At 39.4% G+C, this 24945-nt stretch overlaps 1 protein-coding gene across 1 annotated transcript in view; it reads right to left on the bottom strand.

Moving 5' to 3' along the window:
- Window positions 1–11826: 11826 nt before the first annotated feature.
- The window catches only part of LOC140206438 (calcium-activated chloride channel regulator 3A-1-like), a 74330-nt gene continuing 61211 nt past the window's right edge, over window positions 11827–24945 (bottom strand). Inside the window, exons 10-11 of the mRNA XM_072274807.1 lie at window positions 14088–14346; window positions 11827–12026 (exon numbers count right to left, since the gene is read on the bottom strand). Of these exons, the coding sequence (XP_072130908.1) occupies window positions 11827–12026; window positions 14088–14346 (459 nt within the window). The remainder of the gene's footprint in view (window positions 12027–14087; window positions 14347–24945) is intronic.

Genomic DNA, 24945 nt, shown 5'->3' with positions numbered 1-24945 from the left:
GGTGAACCTTCTTTGTACTCCCTCTATGGTAAGAATGTCTTTCCTCAGATTAGGGGACCAAAACGGCACACAATACTACAGGTGTGGTCTCACCAAGGCCTTGTACAACTGCAGTAGTACCTCCCTGCTCCTGTACTCAAATCCTCTTGCTATGAATGCCAACATACCATTCGCTTTTTTCACCGCTTGCTGTACTTGCATGCCCTTTTTCAATGACTGGTCTATAATGACACCCAGGTCTCGTTGCACCTCCCCTTTTACTAATCAGCCACGATTCAGATAATAATCTGTTTTCCTGTTTTTGCCACCAAAGTGGATAACCTCACATTTATCCACACTAAATTGCATCTGCCATGAATTTGCCCACTCACCTAACCTATCCAAGTCACCCTGCATCCTCCTCACAGCTTACACTGCCACCCAGCTTCATGTCATCCGCAAACTTGGAGATGCTGCATTTAACTCCCTCATCTAAATCTAAATCATTAATATATATAACACAGGCTATATGGTGGGACAGTTGAGGAACAGTGGAAGACTTTCAAAGAAATTTTTCACAGTGCTCAACAAAAGCATATTCCAGTTAAAAGCAAGGACAGTAAGAATGGGCAGAGCCATCCTTGGGTAACTAAGGAAATAAAAGAAGGCATCAAACTAAAAACTTGAGCATATAAAGTCACCAAGAGTACTGGGAAACTGGAAGATTGGAAAACTTTAAAAAGCAACAATGTACCACTGAGCGAGCAATAAAGAAAGGGAAGCTGGAATATGAAAATAAACTAGCATAAAATATAAAAATTGATAGTAAAAGTTTTTTATAATTGTAAGTGGAAAAGGGTGGCTAAAGTGAATGTTGGTCCCTTGGAGGACAAGAAAGGGGAATTGGTATTGGATAATGAGGAAATAGCCAAGGCTTTTAATGTCTATTTTGTGCCAGTCTTCACAGTGGAGGACACATCTAGCATGCCAAAGAGAGATATTATGGATGCAATGGGAGGTGAGGACCTCAATACAATGGATATCACTAAAGACATAGTGCTAAGCAAACTTGTGGGTCAGAAGATAGATAAGATAGAAAGTCTTATGCATAAGATGAAGATGCATAGAGGTTACATCACTGATGATGTGTCCCAGTGCATCCTACGATGTACCTCAGCATCAAAAGTCGAGTTACCTCTCTTCACGTTTATATGAAATCCAGAAACTGCCTTTCAATGGAATTGGCAAATTTTAATCTATTCTGTTTAATTCTGTCCAATATATCATTGAAAGTCAAGTGATACATTTGGGGTAATTTTCTCAAATGTCTTCAGCTATTCTACTCTGCCTGCTATCTTAAGCCATTTTAAACCTATGGTGTCACATGGAGGAGGTTTAAACTCAATAGTTCATAAACACTTCTGTTTATCTATGTGTTAGAATATTTTGGATCCAACCACTTTGATTAACCTCGGATTCTTCTGACATACAGTTCTGCAAAATGTGTCCAGGTGTTATTCATTTCTTTTAAAAGCACTATAGCAATGCAGGCTGTAAAACATTGTAAGAAATATTTCAACCATTAATGAATAACATATCTAGAAATTGCAATTATAGTGTACATGGATTTTAGTAGGTCATTTGATAAGGTACCCCATGCAAGGCATATTGAGAAAGTAAGGAGGCATGGGATCCAAGGGGACATTGCTTTGTGGATCCAGAACTGGCTTGCCCACAGAAGGCAAAGAGTGATTGTAGATAGGTCATATTCTGCATGGTGACTGGTGACCAGTGGTGTGCCTCAGGGATCTGTTCTGGGACCTTTACTCTTTGTGATTTTTAAATGACCTGGATGAGGAAGTGGAGGGATGGGTTAGTAAATTTGCTGATGACACAAAGGTTGAGGGTGTAGTGGATAGTGTGGAGGGCTGTCAGAGGTTACAGTGGGACATTGATAGGATGCAAAACTGAGCTGAGAAGTGGCAGATGGCGTTCAACCCAGATAAGTTTGGTAGGTCAAATATGATGGCAGAATATAGTATTAATGGCAAGTCTCTTGGCAGTGTGAAGGATCAGAGGGATCTTGGGATCTGAGTCCATAAGACACTCAAAGCTCCTACACAGGTTGACTCTGTGGTTAAGAAGGCATACGGTGCATTGGCCTTCATCATTTGTGGGATTGAGTTTAAGAGCCAAGAGGTAATGTTGCAGCTATATAAGACATCGGTCAGACCCCACTTGGAGTACTGTGCTCAGTTCTGGTCACCTCACTAGAGGAAGGACGTGGAAACCATAGAAAGGGTGCAGAGGAGGTTTACAAGGGTATTGCCTGGATTGGGAAGCATGCCTTATGAGAATAGATTGAGTGAACTCAGCTTTTTCCCCTTGGAGCGACAAAGGATGACAGGTGACCTGATAAAGGTGTACAGGATAATGAGAGGCACTGATCTTGTGGATAGTCAGAGGCTTTTACCCAGGGCTGAAATGGTTAGCATGAGAATGCATAGTTTTAAGGTGCTTGGAAGTAAATACAGAGGAGATATCAGGGGTAATTCTTTTACGCAGAGAGTGGTGAGTGTGTGGAATGGGCTGCTGGCGGCGGTGGTGGAGGCGGAAATGATAGGGTCTTTTAAGTGACTCCTGGATGGCTACATGGAACTTGGAAAAATAGAGGGCTATGGGTAAGCATAGGACATGTTCGGCACAGCTTTGTAGGCCAAAGAGCATGTATTGTGCTATATGATTTCTATGTTCTATGTTTCTAATATATCTATTTTGTTGTTGACTTAACTTTCCAAATTTCAATCTTGGAGAAGCATAGTGCATCTTCATAGGTTTTTACATGTTTTTGGAGATAATTGGGTCTTTGACTACGGATTGAGAACTAGATGATACTAAACAAGGAATATTAAAACAGGAATGTGGATATCAGAAGGAGGTAGATCAGGTGGGGGGGATAGGTTGGGCAAGGGCTGGAGATCAGTAGCAGCACTTTTGGACTTGAGAGATGAGCATTGCAGATAGACAAGCAGCGTATCAAGGAGTGTGGTCACAGGACAGGGAATGGTGATAGAAAGGATGAAGGAGACAGAGGAGAAAGGGAAGAAGTTGTATTTTTATCTTGCCCATCTCGCAGTTTGACACTATCATTTTAAAGTCAAATTGTCTCAGCAACATGAATCCTCAGGATGTTGTGGCCAATATTACCCCACAAAGCTCCAGAAGTAGGATTGCCTGGGCAAAGGTTCCATTCTGTGAGAATCTGACATGGAACTTGTGTTGGGTTGTAAGGTTGACTAATAACACAGAGTACTGAGTTGTATTTTCTGAGTAATGTGAGTGATCCAGAAATAGTTGTTAATGCGCTTTACAACTTTACCTTTCCTCTTTTATGTTCTCATTGTAACATCAGCATTGTTTGATAAATATCCTTGACTGAGGAACTCAAATGTAGCCTAGGTTGCTGGAATGAATATTACTTCTGACTGATGACAATTAGTTTGACTTGAAACTTCAGCAACACCACAAGAGTTTTGTACTTTTACCAGATATCCATCAAGAAGATTTTCAAATGTTTCCTAACTTATGATGTTATGAACTTGAAGTCCCACACCACTAGGTTCAGAACAGCTGCTTTTCCATAAGCATCAAGTACTTGAACCTGCTTTGACACCAGTTAACACTTCATTGTTATGAGCTCACTGGTCTCTCCTACAAATTAAAGTGGTCCATAGGCCCACATGACCAAGGATAAGTTGTCTCATTTTTACTTGGATACCTCTTCTTATTGTGATAAATGTAATTATGGAGACGCTTCACTCATTCGTATGTTTTGGGCATGTCCGAGTCTTGAAAAAATTGGAAAGAAGTATTCAATCCCTCTCGGTACTTTTTAAAGTAAATTTTCTGCCTAATGCTTTGACCACTCTATTTGGTATTGTTGGAGGAAAGGATATTATTTTGGAGAAATTTGATTTGCACAGTTTGGCTTTTATTTCTCTTATGGCTAGGAGGGCACTCTTGCTTAAATGGAAAGATGCGGTTCTGTCCACTCACATTCAATGGCTGTGTGATATGATATCATGTTCAAATTTCGAGAAGATTCTGTGTTCAATTTCAGAATCTAATCAAGACTTTCAAACATTGTGGGGACCTTTTCTGAACTATTTTCAAAACCTTTGATTTGCTGTTAAAGTACAGATGATGGCTAATAATAAACTTTTTTTCTTTTTTTCTTCCTTTTCTAATCAGCTTTGGTCTTGGCAGTGGGTTAGATTTTTTTTCCCATATAATAAATTTACTATATTTCAATATTATGAATTAATCAATTTGTATGAATATAGAGTAAGGCATTTGTATGTGCGATTCAGTATAATGTATCTGATATATTTCTTTTTTTCTTGAACTCTGTATCCTCCTATGTAGGAAATTAATAAAAATATTGAAAAAAGAAAAAGATCAATTCTTTTTACATCATATGTCACTGATTTCAATAATGGAATAAGACCATAAGTCAAAGGAGCAGAAGTCGGCCATTCGGCCCATCGAGTCTGCTCCACCATTTTATCATGAGCTGATCCATTCTCCCATTTAGTCCCACTCCCCCGCCTTCTCACCATAACCTTTGATGCCCTGGCTACTCGGATACCTATCAATCTCTGCCTTAAGTACACCCAATGACTTGGCCTCCACTGCTGCCCGTGACAACGAATTCCATAGATTTATCACACTCTGATTAAAAAAATTTCTTCGCATTTCTGTTCTGAGTGGGCGCCCTTCAATCCTTAAGTCATGCCCTCTCGTACTAGACTCCCCCATCATGGGAAACAACTTTGCCACATCCACTCTGTCCATGCCTTTCAACATTCGAAATGTTTCTATGAGGTCTCCCCTCATTCTTCTAAACTCCAAGGAATACAGTCCAAGAGCGGACAAACATTCCTCATATGTTAACCCTCTCATTCCCGGAATCATTCTAGTGAATCTTCTCTGTACCCTCTCCAACGTCAGCACATCCTTTCTTAAATAAGGAGACCAAAACTGCCCACAGTACTCCAAGTGAGGTCTCACCAGCGCCTTATAGAGCCTCAACATCACATCCCTGCTCCTATACTGTATTCCTCTAGAAATGAATGACAACATTGCATTCGCCTTCTTCACTACTGACTCAACCTGGAGGTTAACCTTAAGGGTATCCTGTACGAGGACTCCTAAGTCCCGTTGCATCTCAGAACTTTGAATTCTTTCCCCATTTAAATAATAGTCTGCCCATTTATTATTTCTGTCAAAGTGCATAAACATACACTTTCCAACATTGTACTTCATTTGCCACTTCTCTGCCCATTCTTCCAATCTATCCAAGTCTCCCTGCAGACTCTCCGTTTCCTCAGCACTACCGGCCCCTCCACCTATCTTCGTATCATCAGCAAATTTAGCCACAAAGCCGTTTATTCCATAATCCAAATCGTTGATGTACAATGTAAAAAGAAGCAGCCCCAACACGGACCCCTGTGGAACACCACTGGTAACCGGCAGCCAACCAGAATAGGATCCCTTTATTCCCGCTCTCTGTTTCCTGCCAATCAACCAATGCTCTATTCATGTATGTAACTTTCCCGTAATTCCATGGGCTCTTATCTTGTTAAGTAACCTCATGTGTGGCACCTTGTCAAAGGCCTTCTGAGAATCCAAATATACAACATCCACTGCATCTCCCTTGTCTAGCCTACTGGTAATTTCCTCAAAAAATTGTAATAGGTTTGTCAGGCAGGATTTTCCTTTAAGGAATCCATGCAGAGTTCTGCCTATCTTGTAATATGCCTCCAGGTACTCCATAACCTCATCCTTGACAATCGACTCCAACAACTTCCCAACCACCGATGTCAAGCTAACAGGTCTATAATTTCCTTTTTGCTTCCTTGCCCCTTTCTTAAATAACGGAGTGACATTTGCAATCTTCCAGTCCTCCGGAACCATGCCAGAGTCTATCGACTTTTGAAAGATCATTGTTAATGCCTCCGCAATCTCCACAGCTACTTCCTTCAGAACACGCGGGTGCATTCCATCTGGTCTGTGAGATTTATCTACCTTTAGACTATTAAGCTTCCTGAGTACTTTCTCTGTCATAATTGTGACTGCGCACACTTCTCTTCCCTGCCACCCTTGAGTGTCTGGTATACTGCTGATGTCTTCCTCAGTGAAGACTGATGCAAAATACTCATTCAGTTCCTCTGCCATCTCCTTATCTCCCATTACAATTTCTCCAGCATCATATTCTATCGGTCCTATATCTACTCTCACCTGTCTTTTACTTTTTATATACTTGAAAAAGCTTTTAGTATCCTCTTTGATATTATTTACTAGTTTCCTTTCATAGTTAATCTTTTCCCTCTTAATGACCTTCTTGGTTTCCTTTTGTAAGGTTTTAAAAACTTCCCAATCCTCTGTCTTTGATGACTTTGTTGCAAAATTTGCTGATGATGTGAAGATAGATGGAGTGGCAGGTAGTTTTGAGGAAGTAGTGAGACTATAAAAGAACTTAGACAGGTTAGGAGAATGGGCAAAGGAATGGCAGTTGAAATACAGTGTCAGGAAATGTATGGCCATGCACTTTGGTAGAAGAAATGAAAAGACTAACTATTTCCTGAATGCAGAGAAAATACAAAAGCCTGAGGTGCAAAGGGATTTGGGAGTCCTTGTGCAGGATTCCCTAAATCAGGAGTGGCCAACATTTACATTCCATGCATCAATTTTTTCACGCACGAGTTCAGATGTGATTTTTTCATGCACGAGTTCTATATTAACATATTTTTACAAGAGTTGAATGGGGATACAAGAGTTGTGTGGTGCATCTGAAGTGTCACAGGGGAATAGGGTTCCCCTGGTCCTCAGCCCAATTTGTGAGCTGCCAGCATGAGCCATTTATTCCTAGTGTTTAACTTCTGTCTGTTAGCCAATCCCTGAGAGACATACTCAGAGTATAGAACCGAGGCAAAAGAGTAGTGAGGTCATGAACTGTGCCTCATTACAGAGGAGGAGGTGCTGGCAATCTTAAAGTGAATTTGGATGGATAAATTTCCAGAGCCTGATAAAGTGCCCATTGGAGCTGGTATGAGGCTAGTGCAGAAATTACAGGGGCCCTGGCAGAGTTATTTAAACCATACTTAGCCACTGGGATGATGCTGGAGGATTGAATGTTGTTCCATTGTTTAAGAAAGGCTCTAAGAATAATCTGGAAAATTATAGACCGGTGAGCATGATATCTGTAATGGATAAATTATTGGAGGTATTAATAGTGGAAGCAATAAGGTAAAGGAACATGATGTTGCAGGCATCACTGAATCATGACTGAAAGGAAATTATAGCTGGGATCTTAATGTCCAAGGATACATGTTGTACCTAAAGAACAGACAGGTAGGCAAGTACACAGAGAACATGGCATGGCTCCGTTAGTAAAAAAGGAAATTACGCCATTAAAAAGAAGTAACGTAGGGTTGAACAGTGTTGAAATGCTGTCAACAAATTACATTGAGAGAATGAAAATGCAAAACGGAAATGTTACAAGAGCCATGAGGAATTTCAGTATGCATAATAGATTGGGAAAATTATGTTGGTGCTGAATCCTGAGAGGGGCAATTTCTAGAATCCCTACGAGAATTCTTTTAAGAACAGGTTGTAGTTGAGCCCAATTGGGAACCAGCTATTCTGGATTGGATATTGTGCAATGAACAAAATTGATTAAAGATTTTAAGGTAAAAGAACCCTTTGGGACGAGTGATCAGAATATGATCAAATTCACTGTCAAATCTGAGGAGAAGCTAAAGTCAGATGTATCAGTATTACATTGGAGTAAAACATATTACAGGGGCATGAGAGAGGAGTTGGCCAAAATATATTGGAAAATAACACTGGCAGGGATGTCAAAAAATCAGCAATGGCTGAAATTTCTGGAAGCAATTCAGAAAGCATGGGATATACACATCCCAAAAAGGAAGAAGTATTCTAAAGGCAAGATGATACAACCATGGCTAACAAGAGAAGTCAATGCCAACCTAAAAGCCAAAGAGAAGGCATATCACAAAGCAATAATTAGAGAATTGGGAAGATTTAAACACCAGAAGAAGGTAACTGAATAAAAAGTCACTAAGGAGAAAAAGATGGAATACAAAAGTAAGTAAGCCAATAATATTAAAGAAGATACAAAAAATTTCTTCAGATGCATAACGTGTAAAAAGAGAAGTGAGAGTGGATATCTGAGAATTAGAAAATGTTGCTGGAGGGGTAGTACTGGGAGACAAGGAAATGACAAAGAACTTTTTTGCATCAGTCTTCACTGTGGAAGACACTTACAGTGTGGTGGAAATTCTGGAGTGTCCAGGGCCAGAAGTGTGTGAAATTGCCATTACTAAGGAGAAAGTTCTTGGAAAACAAAAAGGTCTGAAGGTAGATAAGCCACCTGGACTAGATGGTGTACACCCCATAGTTCTGAAACAGGTGGCTGGAGAGATTGCAGAGGAATTAGTAATGATCTTTCAAAAGTCACTGAGTTCTGGAATGGTTCCAGGAGACTGGAAAATTTCAAATGTCACTCCACTCTGTAAAAAGGGAGAGAGATAGAAAAAAGGAAATTATAGGCCACTTAGTCTGACCTTAGTGGTTGGGAAGATATTGGATTCGATTGTTAAGCATTTGGTTTCAGGATACTTGGAAGCACATAATAAAATAGGTTGTAGTCAGCATGGTTTTCACAAGGGAAAATCATACCTGACAAATCTGTTGGAATTCTGTGAAGAAATAACAAGCAAGATAGACAAAGGAGAATCAGATGATGTAGAGTACTTGGATTTTGATAGGTCTTTAACAAGCTGCCACACTTGAGACTACTTAACAAGTCACAAGCCCATGATATTACAGGAAAGATGCTAGCATTGATAACCAGTGGCTGATTGACAGGAGTGGGAATAAAAGGAGCCTTTTCTGGCTGGTGGCCGATGACTAGTGCCGTTCCACAGTGATCGGTGTTGGGACCACTTCTTTTTACATAATAAGTCAATGATTTGGGTGATGGAATTGATGGATTTGTTGCAAAGTTTGCAGATGATATGAAGAAAGATGGAGAAGCAGAGAGTTTTGAGGAAGAAGAGAGGCTACAGAAGGACTTAGACAGATTAGGAGAATGGGCAATGAAGTGGCAGATGAAATACAGTGTCAGGGAGCGTATAGTCCTGCGCTTTGGTAGAAGAAATGAAAAGATAGACTATTTTCTAAATGAGAGCAAATTCAGAAATCTAAGTTGCAAAGGGACTTGAGAGTCCTTGTGCAAGATTCCCTAAAGGTTAATTTGCAGGTAAAGACTGTGGTGAGGAAGACAAATGCAATGTTTTGATAAGGTGCCACAGATGAGGCTGCTTAACAAGATAAAATCCTATAGCATTACAGGAAAGATACTGGCATAGACAGAGGAATGGCTGACAGCCAGGAGATAGTGAGTGGGAATAACACAGGCCTTTTCTGGTTGGCTGCCAGTGACCCATGGTGTTCCTAAGGGGTCAGTATTGGGACCGCTACTTTTCACATTGTTTGTCAGTGATTTTGGATAATGGAATTGATGGCTTTGTGGCAAAGTTTGTGGATGATACGGAGATAGGTGGTGGGGCAGGTAGTGCTGAGGAAGCAATGCAATTGCAGCTTGCAGACAATACGATAATGCATTTCGAGGAAAGGAACAGTAGTGCAGACTATTATCTAAATGGGAAGAACTTTAAAACATCAGAGGTGCAGAGGAACTTAGGAGTCCTCCTGCTAGACTCCCAGAAGGTTAATTTACAGGTTGAATCTGTGGTAAAGAAGGCGAATGGAATGTTGGCATTTATTTCAAGGGGAATAGAATATATAAACAAGGAGATAATGCTTTATAAGACTCTAGTCAGGCTGCACTTGGAGTATTGTCAACAGCTTTGGGACCCATATCTCAGAAAGGACGTGTTGTCATTGGAGAGAGCCTAATGGAGAGGTTCGCAAGGATGAGTCCCGGTATGAAAAACAGCTTATGCATTACAGTAAAAGCTCATTGTGTGTTGAATATTATTGTAATATTTTAAGTATTCTGCTTACTTGTTACTGTTATAAGTCTGAGAACTGAAGTCATGGAAAGGCTGGCCAAGCTGACTTCAGACTCATGGAAGATCCCAGTCCATACAACCAGCTGGGCTAGACATTCATCTGAATGCTCAGGTGAGTGAAAATTAGTCAGGCCGTCTTGCCGTTACCCTGCGGTTGGTTCTGTTCCTTCCTGTCCCTTACCTCCGTCGGGTAAGCCGGGCTTCCTTGCTGTTACCCTATGGTTGGTTATGTCCCTTCCTATCCCTTGCCTCCGTCGGGTGGAGATCCGCGCCCTGCCCAGGTGGAGCTTCAAGACCCCAAGTCTCTAGCCAAGCCTCGCCCCAAGTCTCTAGCCGAGCCTCACCCCAAGCCTCAAGCCTCGCCTCAAGTCTCTGGTCTCCAGCCTCGCCTCAAGCCTGAAGACTTCAGCCTCGTCCCGCCTGCCAGCCAAGTCACATCCTTGCCTAGTTCTGGGGTCCGAGCCAAACTCAAGACCCAGATTCTGGGTCCTTGTCCGGTCTCTGGCTCGGAGTCCACGCCCTGGCTCCTAGCTCTCTTGTCCAGTCCTGTTCTGGGTTCCCGGTTTTCTTGTCCATGTCCTAGCCCTCACCCTGTATCCTAGTCCTGTCCCTAGTGCTTCAGTGTCTGTGTCTTGCACTTGGGTCCATTCCCAGCCACCACCTTATGACAGTCCTAGCTATGCTGCTTGTGAACGTAGAGGGTAAAATGAATGCAGGAAAATACATGGAAATCCTGCAGGAAAACCTGATGTAGTCTGCAAGAGAACTGTGACTTGGGCTAAGATTTGTTTTCCAGCAAGACAATAACCCCAGCATAAAGCCAAAGCTACTCAGGAATGGCTTAAAAATAACAAAGCCAATGTCCCTGAGTGGCCAAGTCAGAGTCTGTACCTCAATCCTATAGAGAATTGTGGCTGGACTTGAAAAGGGCTGTTTGCTTACAATCCCTATGCCATCTGACAGAGCTTGAGCAGTTTTATAATGAAGAATGGGGAAAAATTACATTGTCCAGATGTGCAAAGCTGATAGAGACCTATCCACACAGACTCAAGACTGTAATTGCTGCTAAGGTTGCATCTACTAAATACTGACTTGAAGTTGGTGAGTAATTATGCAATCAATTACTTTGTTTTTAATAACTATAATAAATTCAATCCAATTTGTAGAAATTTGTTTTAACTTTGACATGAAAGAGTGTTTTCTGTTGATCAGTATCAAAAAAGCCAAATAAATCCACTGTGATTCAATGTTGTAAAACAATGAAACATGAAAACTTCCAAGGGAGGTGAACATTTTTTATAGACACAGGACACAAAAATTATACAAGACTCTGAAAAAAGGTTAGAGTTATTGAACTATGTTCAAGTGCCTGATGTTTACAGAAAAGTTGCTGTTCTGAACCTAGTGGTGTGGGACTTCTAGTTCGTAAACATAAGACTATAAGACCATAAGACATAGGAGCAGACTTAGGAGATCTAGCCTGTCGAGTCTGTTCCACCATTCAATCATGGCTGATCCTTTTTTTTATCTCCTCCTCAACCCCAGTTCCCGGCCTTCTCTCTGTAACCTTTGATGCCATGTCCAATCAAGAACCTATCAATCTCCACCTTACACACACCCAACATCCTGGCCTCCAGAGCTTCATGTGGCAGCAAATTCCACAAATTTGCCAACCTTTGGCTAAAGAAATTTCTCCGCATCTCTGTTTTGAAAGGGCACCCCTCTATCATGAGGCTGTGCCCTCTTGTCCTTTATTACCATTTTCTGTGTATCCTGGTATGTACATGGCACTCCCATCTCTTCTGTTTGCCGTCGTGGTAGACCCTTCCTTTCCCTCTACCCGCACCTTGACGTTGTATCTTCCATGTTCATTAATGTTCAGGAAATACTTAGAGTAAACCCCATCATTGCTGACAACATCAGCACCTAAAAGTAAGTAAAGGTCAATGATTTTCAGCCCAGGAGAGACTGCAACACTAATAATACAATTTGGTTAAAAACTGCCTATAGACGCTTCCTAATCTCATCTCATTGGTAGTCCATTATGATGTCTTCAGCTCAAGAACAAAGTTCAAATTTTGTATGTTTTTATTGCTGTGTGGACTTCCAAATGTATGATATACTGAGCAGGATTAATAGCAACATACAAAAATGGAAATCTTTTTCATTAAATTGCTCTGTTCCATCACATCTACAGAAACTGTGACATCTGAGTGAGTTGCAAAATGATCCCAGACAGACATTATGGGCATACAGAACAAAGACACCCGGCTATCCTGAATATTCATCATCGGTCAAGTTCAATACCTGATTTATTATACAAGGTGATAAATGAATCTGAATCTGAATCACTTCTTAATCTCTTTGGCTGGATAGATGAGAAAGTTTCCAAACAGCAGTAGGCCGGTAAGTTTGATCCAGTCAATCACAAATCCATAGATGTCTGAAACCAGCAAGTAACTTCTTTATTCTGCTTTTCCCATATATATCCATCCTTTAACATCCAAATTTATTTGCTTTTTTATTTATATTCTGTATAATTCTTTATTTTTATTTTTTTTATTCTTCATAATTGTTGAATGTTGTGTTTTGTTGCATATCACACCCTGACCAACACACTACAGCAAATTCCTAATGCATGTAAATGTACATGGCAAATAAAGTTGGTCGTTAAGCCTATATTGATTCTTCTCAACATTGTCTCAGTTCATTCTGAACAGTAATGTAACACACACACACACACACACACACACACACACATATCTAGGGGATGCAGATAAAGCCCCATTTACTTTGTTGATTTTTTATTGAAGTTATATGAAGCAATATTTTGCTTCCTGTTGGGAATTACTCTCTCCTGTTCCTTTTCTTTCTGGAATTTGCAGCAAGAATCCCCTGAGGGTGGTAAGTCACTTTATGTGTTAAATAAATATAATACATCTATCTTCCATAATCTCTATGAGCAGCCCAGTTGAAGACTTATGCAACTGATTAAATATTTTTCCTGTTTTAGTTGTCACATTTTTGGAAGTCACACCTGGGCAGAATTGGTCTTGACTTGGCTGCCTGCTCAGACTTCCAGCCCTCCCACACTTCCTTCATCTGTACTTGGAAGACCAAACACGATGACTGTTTGCCCCCGCTAGCTGTCCCACAAGATAGCGCAAGCTCTGTATAACAGGTTGGCTTCAGGGATCGTACCTGAGGTCCTTACCTCACAATGTTCTGATAGCCTTTGACTGGCATGTAACTAAAATATTCTGATAAAGTAAAATGATTGGACCTTACCTGCTTTTACATTTTTTCCACAGAATTGGGGACCCCATTCAGACAGATGAATCTCTCATTCACACACCGGTCCTCCCTGGAATTGGGTTGAGTTCCAGTCAAGATGGTGCCAAGCTTCGGCCTTCATCGAGATTGTGTCTCAGACTTAGTTGTTTTTGAGGTCTGAGGGAACGATTTTGGGGATTTGAAGTCAGATTAACATTTAGGGACAGGGATGTGGGGGAGGTAGAGGTCAGGTCAGAGTTCAGGTCAGAGCGCTCTGTGAGTCAAAGGCCAGCAACCTTTGTGGAAGTTTGTTGAAGCTGACACTGAGTGCTTGGTGCAGTAAGCCATTGCTTCATTGAGGTCCCAGCACAAAGCCTGGCTCAGGGCTCATTACTATGTGAAACGATGAGATGGATTGTCCATCTGACCTTCAGGCTGTCTGAGATCTTCTCATTTGATCACAGGGACATCTTGAGGTCAAATAAACAGTCAGCCAGTACAACACAGCCCATTGAAGTCTCGTTTACAATTTGATCAAGGCACCTGTAGGTTAAATAGATCTCCTGGTAGCAGCCAATGGTTAATATCCTTTACCGACCCAATTTAGTCTATGTCAATAGGTCTCCCTCAAACTTTCACTTATGTTCACTACATCATTATTCAATTCACAAAAGCTCCAATTCTATTTCTCAAAGAGAATTTTATATGACTTACCTAAACCATTATCTAAAAGCTCCATTTCTTTAAGACTCGTGGGTGTTTCAACAGTGATAATCACTCTCGCAGATAAAACTGGTAAAAGTCCTTGGGAGACTTTCACATAAATAACCACTGGAGCAGAGGGATCCTTTCTGGTGATTTTTGTGCTGACTATGACAGAGGAAACGTTCTCATCCGCTGCTCGGGATGTTACTGTAACTGTTAATTGTTGCTTATTTCCAGGATTCCTGATACTGTAAGTCCATTTTCCTTCCTGGAAGATGATTATGGTTAGTTCCATGATAATCAAAGGCAGGAATAACTTCTCAGTGATATTTAAATTCATTAATACTGTACATATAGAATAATGATTATCTCTGTGTTGGGAACCATTGAAAAGGTTGTGTTGAGCCATTATCTTCAGCACTGTAAAGATACTATAGGATCATAAGCCATAGGAGCAGAATTAGGCCATTTGGCCCATCAAGTCTGTTTCCCTATTCTATCATGACTGGTTTATTATCCCTCCCAACCCTTTTTTCTTGTCCTCTCCCTGTAACTTTTGATGCCTTTGGTAATCAAGAACCTATCAACGTCTGTTTTAAATATACGCAATAACTGGACCTTCACATCCATCTGTGGCAATGAAATTCCTACACATCTCTGTACTAAAGGGACGTTCTAATTTCACAGTTTTGAAGGAATTTGATGCAAATAAATGTAGCTTGGTAACCTAAATATATTAACCAACATTCTGTTGAATCCAGGCCCATTTCATACCACTGGAAAATTACTCGTCAGTTTGCTATTGAAGAATGGTGCCAGAGAGAGGGGGAAATTCATTGTATAAAAGGGAAAATGCTGAAAATCTCAGCCAGTCAGGCAGCATCTGTGGGGGGAGAAACACAGGTTATGTTCCAAGTCAACAACTATTCATTTAAATAATTTCATGGAGTACATGGAATTAAACTTTATTTTTCGATTTTGAGAAAAATAAGGCAGCATCAATGTATCTCTAAATAAATTAAGTAAATAAAGATAAAATTAACCACAGGTATTCAGGTCTGAGATGAAGAAGCAAGGAGTTGGTGAGATTTAAGGATGTCACTATAAAGGATAGTATGACTGAGGATCAGTTAGGTATTGTCTGAGCATGGATATTAAACACTACGGAATCAAAGGCTGGTATTGATCCAAATAACACATCATGCTAGAAGAGCAAAAAAGGATGAAAAGGTCACAATGTGTACAGTACAGAAACAGGCTCTTCGACCCATTAAATCTATGTCAACCATCAACTAACTATTTTCACGAATCCTAAACACTATTTTATCTTCCTTACATTCCCATCAACCTCTCAAAGTCCACCTTACGTCCCCAACATGAGAGGTGGAAATGGGTAAAGCTGTACAACAGGGCTGTACAGTCGATACAATGGATTACAGAAACATTGGTGAACTCCAGCCATACCATCGGCAGTGAGAAGGGGCTCATCTTCAAGTGAGCACAAGATGCAGTGCAGGGAAAGTCATCAAGATCCTGCATAGCCGACAATCCTTCTGTCACCAACGTACCTGTAATGTGAGAACCATGTACTAGGCAGGAAAATCCACCATCACAGCAAATGGGATGAAAGGGTACAAACTGTCAATTCTTGGACTGAGTGAGACAAGATGGATGTCATCTGCAGTGACTCGACTGACAGACGAGATAAGTATCTTCTTCTCAGGCCATCAGAATAATGGCGCACCACATACAGGGGATGTAGCCTTCATGATGACACCAGAAGCATGCAGATCACATGATCACATGGGAAGCCATCAGTTCCAGAATCATCACTACTATCTTTACAATCAAGCACAAGAGGATAACAACTCAATTTATCCAATGTTATGCACCAACAAGCGACACTAATGAAGAAGACAAAGACGAGTTCTACAACACACTCAATGGAGTCATCAACAAAGGGAAGTAAAAAGACCTGACCATTGTCATGGGAGAGTTTAATGCTAAAATCAGTAGGGATAATGCAGGATATAAATAAGTGATGGGGAAACACAGTCTTGGAGATATAAATGAAACCAGGGAACGATTTGCTGAAACTTGTGCTAACTTCAAGCTAGGTACTGGAGGAAGCTTATTCCCACACAAACAAATGCGCAAGGCAACAGAGAACCAAATCGACCATCTCAAAGAAGTTTTGAAGAGTGAAACGTGGTGCAGATGCAGGATCAGACCACCATCTTCTGGTCACCAAAGTACAGATGAAGCTAAACAGAAGCTATGCACTGCCCAACCAGTGACTGAAGTACAATCTGAGCTACTTGAAAGACAAAGAAACAGCTTAGAGATTTGTCCTCACACTTTCCAACAGGTTCCAGGCACTTAAAGAACTTGAGATCAAAGATGAATGGAGAGCTGTCGAAGAGGCAATAAATGAAACTTGCAAGGAAGTGCTGGGAAAAAGGACATTTGAGCATAAGGAGCAATTACACCAGGAACAATGGAAACAATCAACAAGAGGAGGACATAAAAAGAAAAATGCAATGGAAGCAGAAGTAGGAATGAGAGAGCAGGGACACAAAGGAAGTATGACACAGAGCACAGGGAAGTAAGTAGAAACATCAAAACAGACAAGAGGGAGTACATCAACACCCTAGCATTCGAAGCAGAAAATCCCTCAGCAGATGGGAATATGGAAGAACTATGCATACTACAGAGAAACTAGCTGGCAAATTCAACCAAATCAACATCCAAGTGAAGGATAAAGATGGAAATGTCCTAAGTAAAGAAGACAAACAGCTCCAATGTAAGGCACAGCACTTCGATAAGCTTCTGAACAGACCACCTCCTCCAGAACCCTCTTTAGTTCCAGAAGCACCATCAGACTTGGATGTCAACTGTGCCAAGCCATCAGAGAAGGAAATCATACAGGCAATCAAGAGGCTAAATTCAGGAAAAGCAGCTGGCCCAGGCAGCGTACCACCCGAGACTTTGAAGGTAGACCCTATTTTTCAGCAGATATCCTATACACTTCGTTCTGGAACATTTGGAACAAAGAAGGGATGCTTTCAGAGTGGAATGAAAGTCACATAATGAAGCTTCCAAAGAAAGGTGAGTAATGAGACTGTAAATCTACAGAGGTATATCCTTAATCTCTGTGATTGGAAAGGAGCTAAACAGAAGTATTCTCTAACGCCTTCAACAAGCATTGACACAACATTAAGGGACCAGCAAGCAGGCTTTAGGAAAGATCACTCCTGCACAGACCAGATAGTTACCTTAAGAATAATCATAGTACAGTCTATTGAATGGAATACTTCTCTCTACGTAAACTTTATCAACTACAAGAAAGCCTTTGATAGCTTAGACAGAAACACCCTGTTGAAACTTACGAAATATGGAATACTGCAAAAATTTATCAATGTCATCAGGAACTCCTAGAACAATGCCAGCTGCACTGAGATGCAGATCCTGAGAGCACGTGTTAGGGATCTTGAGCTGCGGCTTGCTGACCTACAGCTTATTAGGGAAAGTGAACAGGAGGTCGATAGGAGCAACAGGGAGTTAGTCACTCCAAGGCTACAGAAGTTTTTATAAGTGGGTGATGATCAGGAAGTGAAGGGACGAGCTCAGATAGTAGAACGCACCTGTGGCCATCCCTCTCAGTAATCATTATCTCACTTTGGATGCTGTTGAGGGGGTATGTCTCGACAGAGGTTGATCACGGCGATTGGGTGTCTGGCACTGAGCCTGGTTCCATGGTGCACAAGGGAGAGAAGAAGATGAGGAATGCAGTAGTCATAGGGGATTCCATAGTGAGAGGAACAAACAGGAGGTTTTTTTCAGCCTGATAGGGATACCCACATGGTGTGTTGCCTCCCAGGTGCCTGGGTATGGGACATCTCGAATCAGATACAGAGTATTCTGAAGGGAGAGGATGAACAGGCAGAAGTCTTGGTACACGTTGGTACCAATGACATAGGTAGAAAAAGGGAGGAGGTTCTGAAGACAGAATTCAGGGAGATGGGTAGGAAGCAGAAAAGCAGGACCTCCAGGGTAGTAATCTCGGGATTGCTGCCCATGCCAAGTGCTAACGAGCACAAGAATAGCATGATCAGACATATTAATGCGTGGCTGTGAGATTGCTTCAGGTTAGCTTCAGGTTGCTGGATCATTGGGGCCAACCTGTACAAAAATGATGGGTTACACCTGAACCCAAAGGGGTCCAATATCCTAACAGGCAGGTTTAATAGAGATGTTAGGGAGGGTTTAAAATAATTTGGCAGGGAAATCGGAGTGATAGAGCAGAGGAAGGGGAAACAAAAATAAATCAAAGATAGCATGCAATAGAGATGATAGAAAGGACAGGTAGCCAATGAGGCATAATCACAGCCAGTGAGATGAGCTACAGGGCAATAGAGGCGTGGTGCAGTTAAAGCAGAAAGCAACAAATACTGGACTGAAAGTGTTATACTTGAATGCATGCAGCATAAGAAAGAAAATGGATGATCTTGACATTCAGCTACAGATTGGCAAGTATAATGCTGTGGCCATCTCTGAAACTTAGCTAAAGGATGGCTGCCATTGGGTTCTGAACATCCAAGGATATACAGTGCATCAGAAAGATAGGTTAGTAGGCAGAGGGGGTGGTGTGGCCCTGTGTATAAGAAATAATATTAATTCATTAGAAAGGGATGACATAGGATCGGAAGGTGTAGAGTCTCTAGGGGTTGAGTTTAGAAATGGTAAGGGTAAAAGGACCCTAATGGCAGTTGTATACAGGCCTCCAAACAGCAGCCGGGATGTGGATTACAAATTACAACAGGACATAGAAAAGGCGTGTCAGATGGGCAATGTCATGATAATTGTTGGGGATTTTAACATGAAAGTGGATTGGGATAACAACGTCAGTACTGGACCTCAAGAGAGAGGATTTGTCGAATGTCTAAGGGATGGCTTTTTAGAACAGCTTGTTGTTGAGCCCGCTGGGGGATCAGCTGTGCTGGATTGGGTGTTGTGCAATTATCCAGAGGTGATAAAGGAGCTTAAAGTTAAGGAACACCTAGGGAACAGTGATCACAATATGAACGAGTTCACATTGAAATTTGAGAGGGAAAGAGCTAAATTCCAATGTGTTGGTATTTCAATGGAATAAAGGAAATTACAATGGCATGATAGGGGAACTGGCCAAAGTTGACTGGAAAGGGACACTAGCAGGAAGCAATATCTGGAGTTTCTGTGAAAAATGAAGGAAGTGCAAGACAGATATTACAAACAAGAAGAAATTTTCAAATGGAGGAAGGACACTACAGTGGCTGACACGTGAGGTGAAAGCAAAAGGGAGGGCATACAAGGAAGCCAAAGCTCATGGGAAGATAAAGATTTGGGAAGCTTTTAAAAACTTGCAGAAGGAAACTAAGAAGGTCATTAGGAAGGAAAAGATGAATTATGAAAGGAAGCTGGTGACTATTATCTAAAAAGCTTTTTTTAAGTATATAAAGGGTAAAAGAGAGTTGAAGGTAGATATAGGACCAATAGAAAATGGTGCTGGAGATATAGAAATGAGAAATGTAGAGATGGCAGAGGAACTGAATGCGTAGGTTGTAAATCTAGTCAGCTCCATCTTGGGCACTAGCCTACAAAGTACCCAGGACATCTTTAGGAAGCGGTGTCTCATAGTGTCCATTATTAAGGACCTCCAGCACCCAGGGCATGCACTTTTCTCACTGTTAGCATCAGGTAGGAGATACAGAAGCCTGAAGGCACACACTCAGCAATTCAGGAACAGCTTCCTCCCCTCTGCCATCCGCTTCCTAAATAGACTTTGAAGCTTTGGACACTACCTCACTTTTTAATATATAGTATTTCTGTTTTTGCACATTTTAAATAATCTATTCAATATACGTAATTGATTCACCTGTTTATTTATTATGTTTTATTTTATTTATTTTTTTCTCTCTCTGCTAGATTATGTATTGCATTGAACTGTTGCTGCTGCTAAGTCAACAAATTTCACGTCCCACTGATAATAAACCTGATTCTGATTCCGATTTTGCATCAGTCTTCACAGAAGACATCTGCAGTATACCGGACATTGAAGAGTGTCAGGGAAGTGAAGTACGTGCAGAGAAGGTGCTCAGGATGTTTAATGGTCTGAGGGTGGATAAATCTCCTGGACCTGATGGAATGCACCCTCGGGTTCTAAAGGAAGTAGCTGGAGAGATTGCAGAGGTATTAACAATGATCTTTCAAGAATCTGGCATTGTATTGGATGATTAGAAAATTGCAAATGTTACACCACTATTTAAGAAGGGCGGGAGGTAGCAGAAAGGAAACTATAGACCTGTGAGCCTGACATCAATGGTTGGGAAGTTGTTGAAATGAATTGTTAGGGATGTCATGACTATTGTTCTTTGAAAGACTTGACGATTACACCTTTAGTGAGTCATCCTTCCCTTATTCATGAATAAAGGTATTTTCTAGTTATTTCGAAGACCTGTCCAATTCATTAGTGACAAACTTTAATTGACATTCCTTGGTAAATTAATTTCCCTAACAATTTGGCGACGAGGGTGAGATCCCTATAGATACGGGATCCAAGCACACCACAACCGAAAAATTTGTTTAAGTCTAATAGGCGATAGTAAATTTTCTGACAATGTGAGTTAAGCTTGGGAAGCATTCATGAGGAACATTTGCCCGGGAGCCACTACTAAGTCTCCAAGGGAGTCATGACCAGTAGGACAAGACCAGTACAGACGAGGATCCCGCCCGCCCGGTGACCAACCCTGAGCTCCCAGAGAGGGGCTTTCTTTTAAAATATTTTTATTGATTTCTTACATAAAAGAATACAGAGTACAGTAAGATATATATATATATATCTCGATTACCATATATTGGAATCACAAGTATAGTTTCACAACCCCATTTCCGTATACATTAAATTTAAACATAATATTGAAAAGATATACTTTGTTATACAAAAAAAATCTAAATCCACTACCAAAAAAACCCCAGCTGTTTGGTTAAAGAAAAAGAAAAAATCCTGATTATATAATAAAACACATTGTTAGCCAACATCTTTGCTTAATAGCAAATCAAAGATTTTGAAAATAATTCAAAAAAGGTCCCCAGAATGTCAAAACAAAATCTTGTCTAGGTTCAGAAATTGAGCAACGAATCTTCTCTGAATTTAAGCATGACGTAACATCACGTAACCATTGAGCATGAGTAGGCAGAGTGGCATCCTTCCACTTAAGCAACAATGCCTTCCTGGCTATAAGAGACATAAAGGCCAAAATATGCAAATCATGTGACTCCAAAATAATATAATTTCCTCCAACAATACAAAATGAAGCAGTCAAAGGAGTAGATTTAAAATTTACTTTAAAAAGCACCAAAAAAGTTTGGAACACTTCCTTCCAATATTTTTCAAGACAGGGACAAGTCCAAAACATATGAATTAGTGAAACTTCTCCATTGTTACATCTATCACAATAGGGAGATATATCTGAATACAAACGAGAGAGCTTATCTTTAGTCATGTACTACTTTAAATTGTAGAAGGGAATGATGAGCACATAACAATGAGGTATTAACCAATTTAAAAATTTTATTCCAAGTATCTTCTGAAAATGGAATCTGTAAATTTTGTTTCCAGAGATTTTTAATTTTGTCTAAAGGAAAATTTCTCATTCCCAACAACATACCATAAATATTAGATATAAATCCATTATGGAATGGTTTCAAATTAAAAATTGCATCAAATAAATTCTTATCTGGACTTTTAGGAAATGTATGTACTTGAGAATGCAAAAAGTCTCTAATTTGTAAATAACGAAAGAAGTGGGTTTTGGGTAGGTTATACTTAGCTGACAATTGTTCAGATGAAGAGAGACTCTCGCCAACAAACAAATCCTGAAAACATTTAATACCCAATCTATTCCACTCTTTAAAAACTACATCAGTCATAGAATGTTTTAAAAAATAGTTGGAAAAAATGGGATTTGAAAGTGAAAAACTCAATCAACCAACATATTTTCTAAATTGTACCCAAATCCTCAAGGAGTATTTAACTACAAAATTATCAGTTAAATTACTTAAAGATAAAGGAATTGAGGATCCAAGAAGAGAAATCATAGAAAATTTATTAACAGAATTAGCTTCTAAAGAAACCCAGCCCAGACAGTCTGCTCAATTAATATAATATAACCAAAACGTAAGATTCCATATATTGACTGCCCAGTAACAAAACCTAAAATTTGGTAAAGCTAAACCTCCATTCTTTTTAGCTTTTTGAAGGTGAACTTTAGTTAATAGAGAAATTTTATTTTTCCATGTATATGAAGATATAATAGAATCCAGAGAATCAAAAAAGGATTTAGGAATAAAAACAGATACGGCCTGAAATAAATATAAAACTGTAGGCAAAATATTCATTTTTATAGAAATAATTCAGCCAATCAACGATAAAGAGAGGGGTGACCAATTTGATATTGCCTTCTTAACATAATTTAGAAGAGTTAAAAAAAATTCTTAATAAAGGAATTTATAATTCCTAGTAATTGTTATGCCCAAATAAGTAAATTGATTTCTTACAATTTTAAAAGGAAGGTAATGTTAACTAATACCAAATTATTCAAAGGAAAAAGTTCACTCTTATGAAAGTTAAGTTTATATCCTGAAAACTGGCTAAAGCGGGAAAGTAAAGAAAGTACGGTAGGTAAAGAAAATTCCACATTAGAAATGTAGAGCAAAATGTCATCAGCATAAAGCGACACTTTGTGGGTAATACCCCTCCTTGAAATACCAGTAATATCATTAGATTCCCGGAAAGCAATAGCTAAAGGTTCTAAGACCAAATCAAAAGGCAAAGGACTGAAAGAACAACTTTGTCTGATTCCATGTTGAAGTTTAAATAGTTTAGAATTCTGAGAGTTTGCAAGAACCTTCGCGGAGGGAGACAGATAAAGTAATTTAATCCATTGAATAAAATCGGGCCCAAAGTTAAATTTTTCTGAAGCTTTAAATAAATAATTCCATTCAACCTGACCAAAGGCTTCCTCAGCATCTAAGGATATCACACATTCAGATATCTCTTTAGAAGGAGAATAAATAACATTTAATAAATGATGAACATTAAAGTGGGAGTATCGACTTTTGATAAATCTAGTCTGATCATCAGAAGTTAAAGATGGCAAAATATTTCCAATCCTACAAGCCAAAAGTTTAGATAAAATTTTAGTATCAACATTAAGTAAGGAAACTGGTCTATAAGAAGAACATTCAGGTGGATCCTTATTCTGTTTAAGAATAAGCAAAATGGAGGCTTCATAAAAAGATTGTGACAATGTACCTAATGTAAAAGAGTCTGACAGGCCTGAGTATAAGTGAGGTACAAGCAAAGAGGGGAAAGCCTTATAAAACTCTCCAGGAAATCCATCAGGACCCGGAGTCTTCCCCGAGTGCAAAGAGTGAACACCTCGGCAATTTCCTCATAAGAAATGGGTTAATGCAGCAATTTTTGATTATCATCAGAAAGTGTAGGATTGTTTAGTCGATCTAAGAAATTATTCATTGCAGTATTATCTTTAGGAGGATCTGAACTATAAAGTTTAGAATAGAATGCTCTAAAAATACCATTTATTTCTAAATGATCAGATGTTTTATCACCATTAGCTTTACAATTTTCTTTAATTTGGCGTTTAGCTATAAAGTTCTTTAATTGGTTAGCCAATAGTTTAGCGTTTTATCTCCATAAACATAAAACTGACTTTTATCTTTTAAAAGTTGAGTTTCAATTGGATGTTAAAAGCAGATCGTATTTAGTTTTAATTTCAACGCATCTTTTATATAAAGCAGGATCTGGAGCCAAAGCATATATTTGGTCTAATTGTTTCAACTGATTGGGTAATTCAGTCCTTTCCTTATTAGCTTTTTTTCTTAACACTTGCGGTAAAAGAAATAATTTGTCCTCTAATATAAGCCTTAGAAGCATCCCATAAAATAAGACTAGAAGTCTCTCCTAGCCTATATTTAAAAAAAAGAGTAATTTGTCTCTCAAAAAATTTTTTTAAATCTTTATCAGATAACAGAGTTGGATTCAGACACCAGGGGCATGATCTGAAACAGCAAATTCTTTATATTCACAGGATCGAACTAATGGAATCAATTGGCTTTCAACAAAAAATAAATAATCCTGGAATACGTATGATGAACATGAGAAAAAAAAATGAGTACTCTCTATCTGTTGGATGCAAAAAATGCCAAACATCAACAGTATCACATTTCCTTAGAAAAAATTGGATAAAGGAGGCAGATCTACTACGTGTCAATCATTTAGAAGAAGAACGATCTAAAACAGTTGAAGTCTCTTCATAAAACCAAAGAATATAAACTTAAATCTGGTAAAAGCGAAAAAAAGTTCAAAAAAGCCTGGATCATCTATAATTGGGGCATAGAAATTAGCAAAAACCATTAATTTATTATCTAATTTCCCTGAGACTAAAACAAAATGCCCATTGGTATCAGATACCACATTATGTTGAACAAAAGAAACTGAATTGTGCATAAGAATCGAAACTCGTCTAGCCTTAGCCTGAAAGGAGGAATGGAAAGACAAACCCTTCCAACGGCCAAAAAGACGTAAATTATCAAACTTATGAACATGTGTTTCTCATAAAAAAATAATTGAGACATTCATTTTCTTAATATAATTAAATATCTTATTACGTTTCACAGGATGGTTTAATCCTTTCACATTAAGACTAAGTAAATTAAAAATATGGTCCATTTTAAATATTGCTTAAAGGAGATGTTTGAATAAAAACTGCTGGAATATATATTAAATCCAAACAATGAGCTTTAAGAA

Source organism: Mobula birostris, chromosome 12, assembly GCF_030028105.1.
Source record: "Mobula birostris isolate sMobBir1 chromosome 12, sMobBir1.hap1, whole genome shotgun sequence".
Classification (NCBI taxonomy): Eukaryota; Metazoa; Chordata; class Chondrichthyes; order Myliobatiformes; family Myliobatidae; genus Mobula; species Mobula birostris.
This window is presented reverse-complemented; position numbering and strand designations above follow the sequence as displayed.